Source organism: Pteropus vampyrus, unplaced genomic scaffold, assembly GCF_000151845.1.
Source record: "Pteropus vampyrus isolate Shadow unplaced genomic scaffold, Pvam_2.0 Scaffold5, whole genome shotgun sequence".
In the NCBI taxonomy this organism is placed as follows: domain Eukaryota; kingdom Metazoa; phylum Chordata; class Mammalia; order Chiroptera; family Pteropodidae; genus Pteropus; species Pteropus vampyrus.
Window position 1 is genome coordinate 1141648 of NW_011888786.1, and position 16111 is coordinate 1157758.

The 16111-nt window shown below is 40.4% G+C and overlaps 1 protein-coding gene across 1 annotated transcript in view; it reads left to right on the forward strand.

Moving 5' to 3' along the window:
* Positions 1-16111, forward strand: part of CC2D2A (coiled-coil and C2 domain containing 2A) — a 117900-nt gene that overhangs the window by 97945 nt on the left and 3844 nt on the right. Inside the window, exons 29-34 of the mRNA XM_023533927.1 lie at positions 974-1177; positions 4755-4844; positions 6377-6490; positions 7998-8132; positions 13235-13357; positions 14603-14661. Of these exons, the coding sequence (XP_023389695.1) occupies positions 974-1177; positions 4755-4844; positions 6377-6490; positions 7998-8132; positions 13235-13357; positions 14603-14661 (725 nt within the window). The remainder of the gene's footprint in view (positions 1-973; positions 1178-4754; positions 4845-6376; positions 6491-7997; positions 8133-13234; positions 13358-14602; positions 14662-16111) is intronic.

Sequence of the window (16111 nt, forward strand, 5' to 3'; positions counted from 1 at the left end):
TAAAGGTATTAACTCACAGAATTTTCTAAAAAATTCGTAGCAACTCTTGAAACGCTTATTTTGGCATCCCCTACTTTACGTTGTCTTGGTAAAAAGTTTTTAAAAAATAGATTATTTCTCTTAATAAAGTCTTCCTCTTGTTTCTTTTCTTTTTTCTTTCTTGCCTCTGAGAGATGAGTGACATGCTTAGAAAGGTACCAAGTATTTTGTTTTACCATTCATCAGTCAATAGTTATTAGGCTTTAAAGCTGCTTTTGTTCTCTGCCGCCTTATGAAAGCTGCTGGATCCTAATGTGTGTGTGTGAGCCCTTAGCAATGAACTGCAGATGTCTGCGGTTCCATGCAGAATGTTCGGCTTTGTCTTCTGGCCCATTTCATCTTGTCAGGAAGACGCTTATTTAGCTGTGAATCTAAGAAGTCATAAGTCTGACGTCACCTGCATGCTGGGAGTGACATCCACTTGTTCCAAATCCATAAAACCCATAAGCTGCTTCTTACAGAGACAGTGTGTCTGTGACAATTATTTCTGATCAGTGGAGCTATCACAGTATAGGTATTCAAAGGGAGTATAAACCCATTCACCTTCCTGTAAAACCAACATAAAAATACGTATTAAACTATTGCTTGGTCTCAGCAATCAGAATAAGTACGTCATAGTTTAATTTTCATAGGTTGTTTTATTAATCCAATAGTTTCTAGATGGCTACTTGCATTAATAAGCAATCAGGTACTTTCTTTCAATCCTGTCGAGTGTCTCTTAAGTATTTAATAAATCTATCTAGGTTATAAATTTTTAGGTTATAAACATAATTAAATAAACGTCAGGGACACCAAGGCGTGACAATGTCGTAAGGACCAATTAGTCACACTTCCCGAGGCACACGTGTAGTTCATGTTGACTACGGGGTCCGAACGCGTTTTGCTGCGTCTCCTGTGATCATACATAAACTCCATGGCGTCTTTCTTTTTGAAGTTTGATTCTCAGGAAGATGAGAAATTGCTTCAAGCCACAGAGAAGTTTCAAGCTGAATGTGCCTTAAAGTTTCCGAGTCGTCAGTGCCTCACGACAGTGATCGACATGAGTGGGAAGACCGTCTTTATTACTCGTTACCTGAAGCCTTTAAACCCTCCTCAGGAGCTCCTCAGCGCTTATCCCGACAACCCACAGGCAACGGCAGTAAGTATTTCGTAGCCAGTCAGGGGTGGTGCTGAACGCGCATTAACATTTCAGTATATTGCCACATTAGTTACCATATTTTATAGTATTTAAGAAAGTAACTGTATCAAGATCATTGGTGATTAAATGAATGATTAAAACATTTTTAGTGCCATGAGGCTTAGGAGTCTGAAGGTATCAGAGAGGATAATAATCCTTACGACAAACGATTATTGAGTACTTAGCGTATCCCTGACATTATATTGGGTGCTGGAAAATTAATATTTGGAAAATGCTCTACGATGTCTTATATAAACATGTTTTCATTATATAGTCTTAATAATTTCACTAGGATTTGAACCTAGGCCTCTGACATCAGAACTCATGTATTTTCTACTATATCAAGATAATCATTCAGTATTAAACTTAATGCTATAAGCATTATTGAATTCAAATGGAGCAAAAGCGATTTCCAGTATTTAAGTATGTACGGCATGTAGGCCATCACCACCAGCACATCCCTACGGGGCCATTAGAAATGCATGCACCATTCCCTGCAGGCAGAGTGCCATCCATACTCATAAGAGCCTCACATCAACAGAAGCCGAATGTTAAGCAGGCTGTTCTTCAGTGAATACTATACCCCACAACTGTCTTTGGAGAGTGGGTAGTATGGGGGTAATTGCTGCTAGTAAGTCATTAATATAGTAATTTAGGAACAGGGTAATGATATATCTACTTGCAGATACAAGTATGTTTTTAAAAGATCTTGTGTTCCACACTTCTTTTTTTTATTAATAAATTTTTATTGAAAACCATAATCCAGACATTTATTCTCTCAAGTGTAGTAGATGTGCGGAAAACCTCCCCCAGTAGAGCACATTTTAACAGTGATGAATAAAATATTTAAAACATTTTTAAAATCATGGCTGAAATCGGAAGAGACAGGAAACAAGAGAGCAAGATTCCAGAAGGGTGAGGGTTTGCTCGGAGCGGGTCTCACAATTCCTGACACCTACAGCTTGGTTTCAGTGACCCACGAGGCTGCTGGAGACAGGAGAGAATACACAGGGCTAGAGGTGGCTACAAGGATGGATCAGAGACTCAGCTACAGTTAAAACTCTTGAAGGATAATATCATCGGTGGGTGAACTAGGAAATACTCGACTTTGCAGAAAAAAATCCTGTCTGTCTCAGCCTTGACTCTAGATGGAAGGGAAAACAAAAGTCTTTCCTGGGAATTTCTAATCACGAAGCTGTATTTGTTCACAGAGAGGAGTGGAGTTTATACTACCTGTATGATCCCCCAAAACTTCAACTAAAAACTTAATTAAAAGTGTTGCGTGTTGTTAATGCCCCAAGATCTGTCAGACACAAACCCAAGTCCTTCTAGAAGAATGCCCTTTAAATTCAGCCTCAAAAAAATTCCACAGAAAAAGTTCCAAGCAATATGAACGTATAAAAGAGCATCGATGAAGAAATAAGTCAGCATGAAGAAGGTCAGAGCAGAGACAACAAACTGCGGAATCAGGCCACAAAGACTGCAGATATTAGAATTATCAGATTCAGAACATGAAATAGCATGTTTAACAAGTTTAAGAAATCTGGGTACTTGAATATATAACAAGAGAATGATAGTCCATCGGAATTGGCGGGCAGATTGTTAAAAGTACTACATGAAACTCGTGGAAATAAAAAATTGTACAGATAAAATTAGAAATTAAATGAATAGGTTAAACAAATCTTTAAATAGTTCAATACGGAGTTAAGTTACATACAATTAAATACTGAGAGAATTAGTGAACTGGAATCACATGCAAAGAAATTACTTGGTACAGAAAACAAAGATAGGGAAAAAAAATAGAACACAGAATGATTAGGAGACATGGAGGATGGTGGGAAGAGGACCAAATTGTGCATAAAAGGTGAAAAGACCTGAGAGTGTTCAAGATTTGATGAAAGACAACAATCCTCTGATTCAAGAAGCCCAGTGAATCCTGAGCAGGATCAAAGAAATGACAATTAAGGCATATCACAGTCATCTACAAAGATAATGCTGATCTTAGCAATAGCTCGAGAGAAAACAAATTATCTACAAACAAAAATGGTTAAACCAGTAAACTTTTCAGCTACGAAAGGAAAAAAGCCATCAAGGAATAATATCTTCAAAAGGTTGAAAGAAAACAGTCGTCAGACTAGTAATTTATATCCAATGAAACTATCTTTCACACAAACATTGGGAAAATTTACAACCAGATTTTCACTTGAGGAATTTCTTAAAATGTACTTTAGAGGGAAGGAAGGCTCTTAGAAAATTCTAGATGCAACACATAATGGTAGATAAAAAATAAAAAGTGTGTGGGAGGGATTTGTGATTAAACTAAACAAGCATTGTCTTCATAGCCATAATAATAGCAATGTGGGTGAAAAATCAGGATAGAACAAAAATCCGGAAAAAAAAATATATTGTCAAGACAAGATTGATGAGAGTATTTTAAAAAGGGCAAAGATATTTATTAACTTCAGAGTTTAAGTTAAATATTTTTAGAATAACTACTTACAAGAATATGAAAAGTAAGTATAACTTACAAAGTAGCAGAGAAAAAAATAATGAAATGGGGTGAAGAGAGAGAGAGAGAGAAAAAAAGTTCGAGAAATAAAAAGCACAGAATAAGGTAATAGAGATAGTCTAAATATTTACCAGTAATCACAATCAAAGTGACGGGGTTAAGCATTTTGTTTAATTGTAACGGAATCATTGATTTTATATATGGAAAAAATAAAAATAGGCTCCTACTTCACACCATTCAATTGCAGATAGATTGAGGAATTAAATATGAAAACCATCTTTATAATCTGAGATAGGAAGGCCTCTTAAACAAGAGAGAAAAAGCACAAGTTATAAATAAAACAATAAATTTGACCATATTAAAACTGAGAACTTGGGTTTATCAAGATACCACAAAGGAAATGAAAGACAAGCCACAAATCAGGAGAGGATGTTTTCAACATATGTAACAGTCAAAAAAATAGTAACTAGAATCCATTTTAAAAACATCTATAAATCAATAATAAAATGTGCAAAATACTTAGAAACTCAGAGAAGTGAAAACATGAAAGGTCAATAAGCATATGAAAAGGTGTTCAACCTCCTTAGAAATTATGAGTCATAACTGCAATGATGCCCTGACCTGGGTTTCTAAATACTATTGACACCAGGGCTGCTTGGAGAAATGGCTGCTTTCAATATTGAGCTGGAGAAGGCACAAGGTGATCCTGGAAAGCCTTGTTGTACCAGAGAGTAAGGAAGTCCAAAACCAACCAACCAAACAAACAAACAAAAAAGATGAATTCAAAGAGACACGGGAGCCAGTTTCTCCATCTGTAAAAGATGGATGACAGCAACCTTCCTCATGGGATGTTTGGAGAGCTTAAATGAGCTAATATTAATACAACACAGCACTTGGCGAGCATTCCTTTCATTCTGCACACATAAATGTTTGTGATGTATGAAACTTGCTTGCAAGAAATGAGGTAGAGGACCCAGCTTTCTATTTTGTTAGAAATTATTTTTTTTTATGCTAATCTTCTTTAAACAGGAACTGCTGGCTCGATACGTGGCATTGATTCCTTTCTTGCCTGACACCGTCTCATTTGCTGGCATCTGTGACCTGTGGAGCACATCTGATGTGAGCAGTTCTTCCCATACATTTACTAGTTTGAACTGACTTCATTGAATTTTAGCTACATGGCTTGCATAATTTTAAACTGCAACCTTCGTTAATCATTATAAAAATCTACCTGGCCATCTGTTTAGCAGGATGCGCTAAATTCTGAAGTATTTTTAATTTCTGGTTCAACTTGCCCAAAGTTCAGAAGTGTTAGAAAAAAAAAAAATTATTTGCAAAAAGAAAAAGAAAACACTTCAGATGTCTTAATGTTCCTTTATCCTCTCAGTATTACTTTAACAATATCCCAGTTTCATTCATTTTAAAATGTCAAAAATACACCCTATGTGACATTTAGAAACTGTACATTCCTTAACGCGTGGGCTTCTTAAGGCGCGCCATGTCATTATTCATTCAGAATGTATTTCCTGGTCACCTACCATGTATCAGACACTGTACTTAGTTCTGGCTATGAGCCAAACAAACGTGGCCTCTGCTCTCGTGGAACCTACATACCTCCAAATGGATCTTCCGCAGGATGAAACACACATACCACTGGCATTCATCCTGCTTCGGAGATCACGTCACTCTGTGTTTGAGTCACATTAAACTGTAGTCTACGACTCCCTTTGAGGGGCAGCTCTAAACCAAAGAAATTAAATTTTTTGTTCTCCGATATACTTTGGCAACACAATATTGATGATTTTAGAGATAGAATTTCCACAACCCGGAGTCATCTATAAAAGATGTACAAAATAATAGACCAGTCCTTGTGCTCTGGAGCCAGGCTGGCTGGGCTACTTCTGGGTCTTACCTCACCTCTCTGGGCCTCCGCTTCCTCGTCTGTGAAATGGACGTTGAGAACCGCCCTCAGAGGTTTGGTCTAGGATTAAACGCAATGTGTCTAAAACACGCTGGGGGGCAGTGTAGGGGGAGATGTAACAGGTGGAGCACACATGATTTTTAGGACAGTAAACAATATTCCGTGTGATACCAGCATGATGGATACATGCCATCATCTATTTGTCAAAACCCATAGAGTATACGACACCAAGAGTGAACCCTCCGGGCTCTGGCTGGTGTGACATGTCAGTTTAGGTTCATCGGTTGTTACAAAGGTCCCTCTGGTGGGGGATGTTGATAGTGGGGAGCTGAGGACTCGGAGTATGTGGGAACTCTCTGTACCCGGCTCCCAACTTTTCTGTGAACTTAAAACTGTTCTAAAAATTATTCTTAAAAAATGGTCAGCACATAGTGAGCTGTCGGATATAAATTCAAAATGAAAAATACAACTTTGAAATGTGTCTCCCCCACCCCGTAGTGCTGATTCTAGAAATCCGTGTCATCAATGTTAGAGAAAAAACCATGTCCATTAAAAGCGGTGTTTCTTTTTTTAATGAACTAAACATAGTATCAAATATAGGGGAAAAAATTTTTAAAGGTCTTATACTTTAAGACATTAACTTTAATGATGACTTTTTAAAATTCTGTACAGCCGATCCAGAATGAAGCCATCAGTCAATGCAACATAATTTTATTTTTCTTTTTGTCAGCAATTTCTCGATCTCCTGGCAGGAGATGAAGAAGAGCATGCAGTATTACTATGTAATTATTTTCTCTCCCTGGGTAAAAAGGCCTGGCTCGTGATGGGCACTGCTATTCCCGAGGTAAGATCACGTGGGCCGGCTCTAACATGGGAGTGTCTGGCACGGTTGCGCCATGTTCCAGATCACAGACAGGACTTATTTTCATAATGATCCTTTGAGCTGCAAGACACGTTCCCCAGAGATTCCGCAGTAGGCGGAGAGAACCAGTCACGAGACACGAAATGGTTTTCAGTGGCACCCGAGTATGGAGACCTACACGGCACTGGAGATTGCTTTCGGCAAACCTGAACCCTTCACTGCCCAAAGCTGCCGCCTCGCTCTGCTCGTTTAGTGAGACCCTCCTCCTGCCCACGCTACTGAGACCTCCGACTGCTCAGGGATCGAGCGCTGGGCATCCTGAAGAGTGAAAGGGATCAGGGCATGGCCAAGTCAGAGACCCCTCCCTCCACTCCCACTGATTCCTCAGGCATCTGCTACTCACCCGGCAGGGAAAGGGAACAAGGCAGATACCCGGAGACAAAGAAAAGAGTGTTGGCAGCTGTATTTTGATATGATCATTGTTATTTTTATTAGACTGGAGACTTAGTGACTTAGGATTTGTTTTTCCAGCCCACTGCAAATATCCCTAAATTGGGGTGATTTTAGGTACAAGTTTAGAAAAATCAACGCGGATTGAAGCAGCTTATCCAAAGAGTGTTTCAAAAAGAGGCTACGAGGCTCCAAGAATCCTCCAGGAATTAAATAGCACAGTCACTCCTGGGCAGATAGTATCGTATCTGAATCGTAATTCATTCTCCGTCATTACTTCCAGATAGCCAGGTACAAGGAAGACAACGCTGGGCTGGGAAGTCACAAGGCCTGGGTGTAAGGCTCAAACGCCCGCACCTCGTGAGCTGTGTGACTCTAAGAAAGTCGCGTGACAGCTCAGCTTTGTGAGGAAGCTGGGCTAATAATTTTTGTCCCGCCTTTCCCTAGAAGGCTGTGAGTGTCAAGTGAAATCATACATGAGCAATACAGGAATAGATGTTCGTCGTCAAAAAAGAAGCCAGTGTTACAGGCTCCAGCCTCCCTCCCAGCCCCTCCTCAGGCAGCATCACTGTTAAGAGTTTGGTACGCGTCATTTCAAATTACCTCCTATGCATTTACGTAACTCTAAATGTGTATCGAATATCAGTTGCTGTATCAGAAACAGAAGTAGTGTTCAGACATAATCAACCTTCTAAATACCTGAAAGGCAATCTTACTGACTCTACAAAGAAAATGCAGTGACTACTTATTTCCATTAATAACAGTTTTCAGCCAGTCTTAAGATATACTGGCTGAGTAGCACAAATACTGTCCCCACTTGGTCACTACGCTGCCTGGTAACACATGCAAGAATGTGGCAAAAATAAACATTTTATTTCTCAAATCCGGCGTAACCTAGAACTTCAAACTAATTTTCACCGTTAGCCATGGATTTTAGAAGTTAGGGGTCCAGCTAAAAGAATGAGTTGTTTGTGCAAACTGCTTTTGACCTCAGTTTTATCATTAGTTGGAAACTGTTTTAATGGCTGTTTTCCTTCAGGGTCCAACTGCCTATGTGCTCACCCGGGAGCAGAGTCACTATTTAATATGGAACCCCTGCAGTGGACATTTTTATGGACAATTTGATACATTCTGTCCCTTGAAAAGTGTGGGCTGCTTAATAGGTCCTGATAACGTGAGTATTAACATTTCTTCTTAAACGTGGTTGGCTGACTGTTGCTTTCTTTTATTTAACTGACCTACTTGTTTAAATAATATTTTATGTATCAGAAACTTTCCTATAAACATATACATATGCCAGTTAAAGAGACATAGTGTCAAGCACAGTGGCAGAACTGTCCTAAATAAAATTTCTGGTTGAATTAGTCACTTGACCTGCAGAGAAGCAGAATGAAATTAAAGAAAGAATATGGGATTCAGTTTCAGAGGATGTGAGTTTGTGTCCTGGCTCAGTCCTCAGTTATCTCTTCCAAAACAGAGTCTGCAATGCCTAATTCATAGTGTTTTGAGAATTAAATGAGGCAAATTTATCACTTGAGAAGACTGAGTTTTGGTTTTTTTTTTTCTTTTAAGAGAGATTCCCAGGTACCACCAGGTGATTCTGGTTACACTCAGTTTGGGGGACCATTTAAATTACGAAAGGAGCTGCATAAAGCAGTGGTCACAAACCCGAGTTACGGAGTCAGACTGCCTGAGTTTAAACTCCAACTTCATCATTTACTAGTTGTGTGAGCTCAGGATAGTTTCTTCATCTCATCCAGCCTCAGTTCCTTCAATGGTAACATGGAGGTGACAGTACCAGTTACTTTAGAGAGTGGTCGTGAGAAGTAAACGAGATAGTGTAAAGCAGCTCACACACAGTCACACTGTTTACTGGTTGCTGTGACCGTTTTCGTAATCATCAGTCAGCACCTTTCAGAACAATTACTGGAGCATGCATTCCCGATATATGTATCTGTGCTTATAAATTTCATATGTTTACTTGTACATCCATTTATATTATACATACACAGAAAAAAACTCTTAAACATAAAAAGAAATCATTAGAAGATCTAATCTTTTCTTCTCATGCCCTTGAGGTGTGCACTCTATTCTGAAGACCACTGATCAACTTTTCAGGGTTACTGATAAAATTAGAGATAATAGATGCGAAGCACCCAGCGAAGAACCTGTCTTTCACAGGGACTCAGCAAATGGCAACTATTATAAATTTTCGGTGTGACAAGAGCACTGTGGAGCACCATTCTCACATTAATTATTATTTTTAATTAAAGGCATCATCATAATCATAAATGATCTGCTTCGCGCCATCTCTGTTTAGAAAATCATCTTTAAGGTCATTACTAATCAAACGGAGTCAGCAGGCATTGAAAAAGCCTTCAAAGAATTCCAATCTCTTGTCAAAATTTGTATTAGTTCTCAAAGCAATTACTGTATGGCTGACTAATTCCCATTAAGCCTGAGTTCGGGGAGGAAGAGAGACCCCCTTTTCTCCTCTTCTAACGAGATGGCAACAGTGGCCCCAGGTTACACCTGCTCTAAGCCGCGACGATCCTCGGCAGAGGGCTCACCCTCACTGCGCTGGCCTGGTGCCCTGAAACCTCAGCCACCCAGCTCCGCCACACACACAGCCTCTGGACCGGGTGCCTGTCTCCCCTCCACAACTCTACCTAGAAACAGACTCCTCTTTCTACCACGTTTGTCCTTCCACTTCTCCAAGACCTGGCGGCACTCACTGTTCCAAAACGCCCTTGTCGTGTTTTCTCTCTCCTTTTCTATCGTCGGAGTCCAACGATTCTAAAATATGCTTCTCCCAACCTGGCTCTACTCTAAAGGACCGTTGTTCCTCTTTCCTTCAGAATTCTTCAAATACCAATTATATCCTGGCTTTCACGTTCCCCGTAAACTCAGACTTGAACCCACTAAAATCTAGCTCCTCTTCCCAGCACATCCTACAGAAACTAAACCCAGAGACGTACGGCGGTCTTGCTAATGGAGAAGCAAATCCAGTGGTTTACTCTGATTCCTCACTCTCCCGTTCTATGGCACATGACAGGACTAACCCCTGTTCATGAGAACACACTTGCCCCTCATTGGGGATAAAGGACAATTTCACTCTCATCTCTCTGCAATGCCTTGGGTTTCTTTCACGAGCTCTTCTTCCCAGCCCTTAAAAGTAGATGTTCCTAAAGATTCTATATTTAGATTTATTGCAGGACGATACCTATTATTAATTATAGCTCTATCTAGTTTATCCGGGCAGATGAGTCATAATTCTATCACTATCACAAAATTCAGGACCCAAAGAAAGATTCTATCCCAGAATCTTTCTTTGGGTCCTGGATTTTCAACTGTTGGCTGGATACCCAGGTTCTTTATCAAAATCTTAAACTTGGCACATCCAAAAGTCATATCGTTTCCCTTTTGCTCCAAAACCAGCTCCTACTCCTGGCTTCCTACTTCTACAGACGTCAGTTACTGAGATTCAAACCTCAGAGCTGTCCTTGATTTTCCCTCTCCCTTCCTCCCTCCTGCTTCAATCCTATTTACAGATACGAAATCGGACAGCTCCTACCCGCTCTGTTCCCCAGGTCATGGCATTGCTGTTTCACCCCGCACTGCTGTAAACATCCCACTAAATCACGCCTCCAGCTCACTGCTCAGTACACCGAATGTTCAGCTTATGGTTCAGAAAGTATTGGGGGAACCTCACCGCGTACAGGTGTAAACTTCCCATCTTACATTTCAAAACCATACGTAATCTGACCTCAATGCTTGCAACACTGCGTCCCAGTATTTTTCTGCACATTCCCTACCCTACGGCCAAACTGTAGTTCTTAAAGACTTCGTCGCCTGAAAACAATTTCATGATTTGGGTTCCAAGTATCAAGGCGTCCTGCCTCACTGGCTACCACTTCTCTGTCCTTTGCTACCTTTTTGTTCTCTCTCCAAATCTGAAAAATCAGAGATCCTCAACGTTCGTCAAGCTTCTTTTCTATATATCCTTCCTCCTTAGGAACGTATAGATGCTGACGATACCCAAATGTATATCTCTAGCTCACCAAGCTCCCAGAACTTCAGACTCTCATATCCGACTACCTACTCAAAACCTTCACATAGGTGTCAGATAGATAACCTCAAACTTAACGTGCTCGGAGCCGAACCAATTTCCTTTCGCAGCCTGTCTGATCTTGGTAAATGGCTACTCTATCTGTCCAGTCACGTAAGCCACAGTCCTTGGTGTCATCTTGGATTCCTCTCTCTCCCTTTCTGCACAAGCAACCCGTCAGCCAGTCCTATTGACCCTACCTTCATAGCATATCCAGGATCCAACCACAGCTCGCCACTTTCACTGCTACCATTTTGGACCACACCACAGTAGCTCTCTCCTGGATTATCTGAAATAGCCTCCTGATGGGAGACCACTCCTTGCCCCCCTGGCCCCTTCTGTCTGGTCTCAAAACGTCAAAAAATATTCCTGTTCAAACAGAAGGCAAATAACGTCACTCTTCTACTTAAAATATTCCAGTAGCTTCCTAGCTCGCTCTAGAGTCCAAGCCTAACCCTTCAAAATGCGCGCCCAGGCCTTCTGTCTCGCCGTCCCCCATCCTCTGCAGCGCCCGGTTCTCACCGGCCCTCACTGGCTTCTTCCTCTAAAGCCACTCTGTCTTCCTCGCCGTTCCTGAAACACATCAGGAACACTTCGCATCTGCATTGCTCTTTCCTCTGCACGGATGGCCCCTCCCTTTGCCAGATATCTCATAAATTTCTCCCTCGCTTCATGCATTTCTGATCAGATGTCATCTTTCCAGAGAGAACTTCCCTCTCCACCCTAAAATTTCATCTCTTCCTGCATAGTGTTCTCCATAGCTTTTGAATGGTTAGCTGTTGCCATAATGAAGATAAAAAAACTCATCCCCACACGAAATGGCTTCAAACGTTTATGCTCACGCATCTGCGGGCCAGCTGGTAAGTCTCTGCCGATCTAGGCTGGGACGGCTCTGCGTCACGTGTATTTATTCTGGGACTGCAGGCAGTGACAATGACAGGGGCACAAGAGGACAAGCAGAAACACACAGAGCCTCTTAAGCTTAGATTCGGAGGTCACACGCTGACACTTCCGTCCCGTTCTACTGGCCTGAAGCCAAGGGGCAGGGGGAGTACATCTCCACCCTTTGAGTGGAAGGAACTGCAAAGTAACATGGAAAAAGAAATGGGTATAAGAAGGAGTGAAGGAGTGGGGCCAATGATACAATCTTACAACCACATAGTGTAATATCATCGCTGTCCTGAGTTTTTACTTGTTTGGGCACTGTTTTTTCATTAGCTACTGCATGAGGGTGAGAATTCTATTTCATTGACTGCTTCTCCCCAGTGAATAGAACTGAGCCTAAACATAGTAGGTACTTGACATATATGTCGAATGCACAAATTTACCATTCATGCAAAAAAGTTATTCGATATGCCTAGTGTGTATGCCAGCCAGGAGCTATGCTAGATGCTAACGATACAATGGAGAACGTCCTCGAGGCAACAACAACCTAACAGTCTTTTGAGGCAAACAATTCTAAACAAGGATAAATACTAATAGTAATAAAACAGCTAACGATCATTGAGCACTCACTACATACCAAGCATTGTTCTAAAAGGAATAGATGAATTAAGTAATTTCACCTGCTCAACAACCTTATGAGGTGGGTCCCGTTATCATCTTGCTTTTATAGAAGAGGAAACTGAGGCACCCAGAAGTTAAATATATCATCCGAGGTCACACGGTAAATGCTGGAGCCAGGATTCAAATGCAGGTGGTCTGCTTCCAGACCAGTACGGTAGACTGCCTCAACGAGACAGGTATGAAGCAGAGAGGTGGACACGCACCACAGTTAGAGGCTGGGGAGCGCGGGAGAGCAAAGGCCAGCCCGAGAAAGGCACAGCCTTGTCCGTCTTCTCCTATGAAAAAATGTAAGTTCCTTCTCATACGGAACTACATTATTTCATCAATCTACAATCGGTACTAAGATGCGCCTCAACTTTAGATGTAAAAAATGTGACAAAATGGCCAGTGACAACTGTATGTAAAATAGATGCCAGTGATTATAAGACGCATACCATACCGGTCATACAGATCAAAATACAGAAAATGTGCACCCCGCGTGTCATTTGGCTATCTCTCCATACATACATATGCGCGTGCGCGCACACACACACACACACACACACACACGCACACACATGTGTCTAACACTATACACACTAATGTCGTCTTGTCTTTTTTAGATTTGGTTTAATATCCAACGATATGATTCCCCACTAAGGATAAATTTTGATGTTACCAAGCCCAAGCTATGGAAATCTTTCTTTTCAAGAAGCCTTCCATACCCTGGCCTTTCCAGTGTTCAGGTATAATTCTTTTTAAAAAACTAAATATAAATAAAGTGAAGAATTTGAAGTCATTGTACTGGGTAGCCAGATATTTTTTCACCCTTAATTCTACTCCTAGATATTTTGTCTAAAATATTTTTTTCAAACTTAGTTGAGCCCAACTCAAAATAAGAAATATACCATCATGTCACAAACCAGTATATATATATATATGTGAAAGAAAAAATTTGATAAAAGGAGCCCCATAAAAGTATATCACAAACTATATCCTATGTAATTTTTTAAATTCCGGTGTCGACTCACTAAATTAATTTTATGATTGCCATTGACACATGAAATCAAACTGCCTGGCATGGTCCACTGGGGCTCATAAAATTAATTTAGAGGGGTCCTTGCCAGTAGTAGATTGCAGGTGGTAAGTGTGAGAATTGTTCACTGCTACTTTTATTTGAGAGCTAGATATATATGTGTATGCTGGGTGTGTAATATAAAACGTGTATTTTACTATGATCAAACCTTTAAAAAAAAAAAAAAAGGCTCGATAAACACTGCCCTAGAGAAATTCTCCCGTGTATACAAGGTGATACATACAAAATTTTTCATAGGAACATTGTTTGCTATAGCCTAAGACTTGGAATAGCACAAGGGACATATGGGACATAATTTATATTTTATAGTAGTGGCACGAATGAATCTATATTCGTAATGAAGCTTGGTAAGCACTCTAAAGATACCTTTGCTACTATTTCTAAATATAATGTTAAGAGAGAAAAAGCGAGTTGCAATATTCACAGTATAAAGTATGTAAAGTTTAGAAAACATGCCAAACAATACAGCACATCGCTGAGGGATATGTACGTCTGTAGTTAGGTCATAAACACATTCATCTGCCGTCTCCACCGACCGTAAAGAAAACAACGTGGGGGCAGGGATTTTTATTCACGGCTGCATCACCATCACTTGACACATGGTAGGTACTCCACATACGGTGAATGAAAGGACTAGAAAATAAATTCAGGTCGTGGTTACTTCTGTGACGAGAGATAAGGGGAATGAAGCCGAGGAACTGCACAGCCTACAATTTACTTCTGATATTTTGCATAAGGTGGGTGATAGATTCATTGGCGTCGGTGACATCATCCTCTATCTGATTGAATGTCTGAGATTCCATAATTTAAAAAAAAAAATTTAGAAAAGGATTATAGTTATTCGAATTTAGTGTAAATGGTTTCTAGAATTTCTGAACTAGTTCCTCTTTTACAGCCAGAAGAGCTTATTTACCAGCGCACAGACAAAGCAGCTGCGGCCGAACTACAGGACAGGTCATGTGACACCCATAAACCCCCGTGTAATCTGTGCGAGGAGTATAATCCCAAACTAGACGATTCTCAGCCTGGATCAATGGGAAATCGTTTGGGCAGTTGAATTTGAACACAGGTTTACAGATCCCGGGTATAGGTGTGATCTCTAAATCCCATGGCCCAGAAGGAGGCTTTAGCATCAGTGTGGCATGGGACAAATGGAAGCGAACTCCAGCGGTGATGGGTAGTTCCCCAAAACGTCTGCCTCAGATTGGAGCTCAACATCATGATTTTCTGGGTCTTGTTCAGACACATCATAATCCTCAGCTTAAATATGCCTCTTTTGTCCAGTTAGTGGCTTACTGAACTTCAGCTAGTTTATAAACCTAAGACACGGAGATTAGTAAGAGCCTACTGAATCCTTCCCTAGAATCCTTACAACCCTGTAAAACAGAACTCATTTTCCCAGTCTCACGACTGTGGGAACTGAGGTTCAGAGAGGTCCACATCCTTGTCATGTGCTAGAGGGGCTCTGGGCCCCGCCTGAGCTGACTTCAGAGCCTGTCTGTCCTTTCTACTTCAGTAAGCTGCGTGAAGAGCAGCGTGTCAAATTGCACAAGACTAAATGTGGCCTCGTTTAAGATATGACTACTAGAAAACACCAATTTACTCTCAATTTCAAATTCAGATAAAGCCTGATTGGAATCCCCACCTAGAACAACTAATTCCAGAAAAAAATAATCTTTTTTATTTCATCTAATAGTTTCCGGATACTATTGATTAGACTCGAATCATCCGATGAAGTGCAAGGCAATTTATCTGTATTTTCTTCTTCAAACCATCTTGAAACCCAAATAAAGACGTGTGTTATATGCCAAAAGAAAAGCAGATTTCCACAGCTATTGAGCAATAGGAAGGTAGCGGGGTCCCTAAATCTGTTTGGTTAGGGATGCACGAGAGGCTTTAGAATTGGCAAGGTTTCAATTCAAATGCCAGCTCCCATGCCATTGTCAAGTCATTTATCCTACCTCGAATTGTCCCTTCATAAGTAAAACTGGGACAACATTCCCCTACCTCATAGGGTTATTAGGATTAAATAAAAATGTATAAAAAGCACCAGCACAGAACCTAGTGAATAAGGGCTCAAAAAAGGGTAGCTATTTCCTTTCGTTCTCTGTTTAAAGTTCACATCCTTTGGACCCCATACCCATCATGTTAGCTATAAAATAGGATATCAAAAATTAAGTTGCAATGATGATGGTTATTCTAAAGGCAGTTTTAAGGCAATTTAGAAAAAGAGCCATGAAATCACAGGGCAAGTAATCAATATATGGCATTAACAGTCCTACAAATATTCGAAGCTTTCAGCATAAGCCCCAACTCTTATGCCTGGGTCTAAATTATGTCTGTATATATGTTACCAAGGAACAAAGGATAAATATATATATATTTACATATTAAAAAATATGAT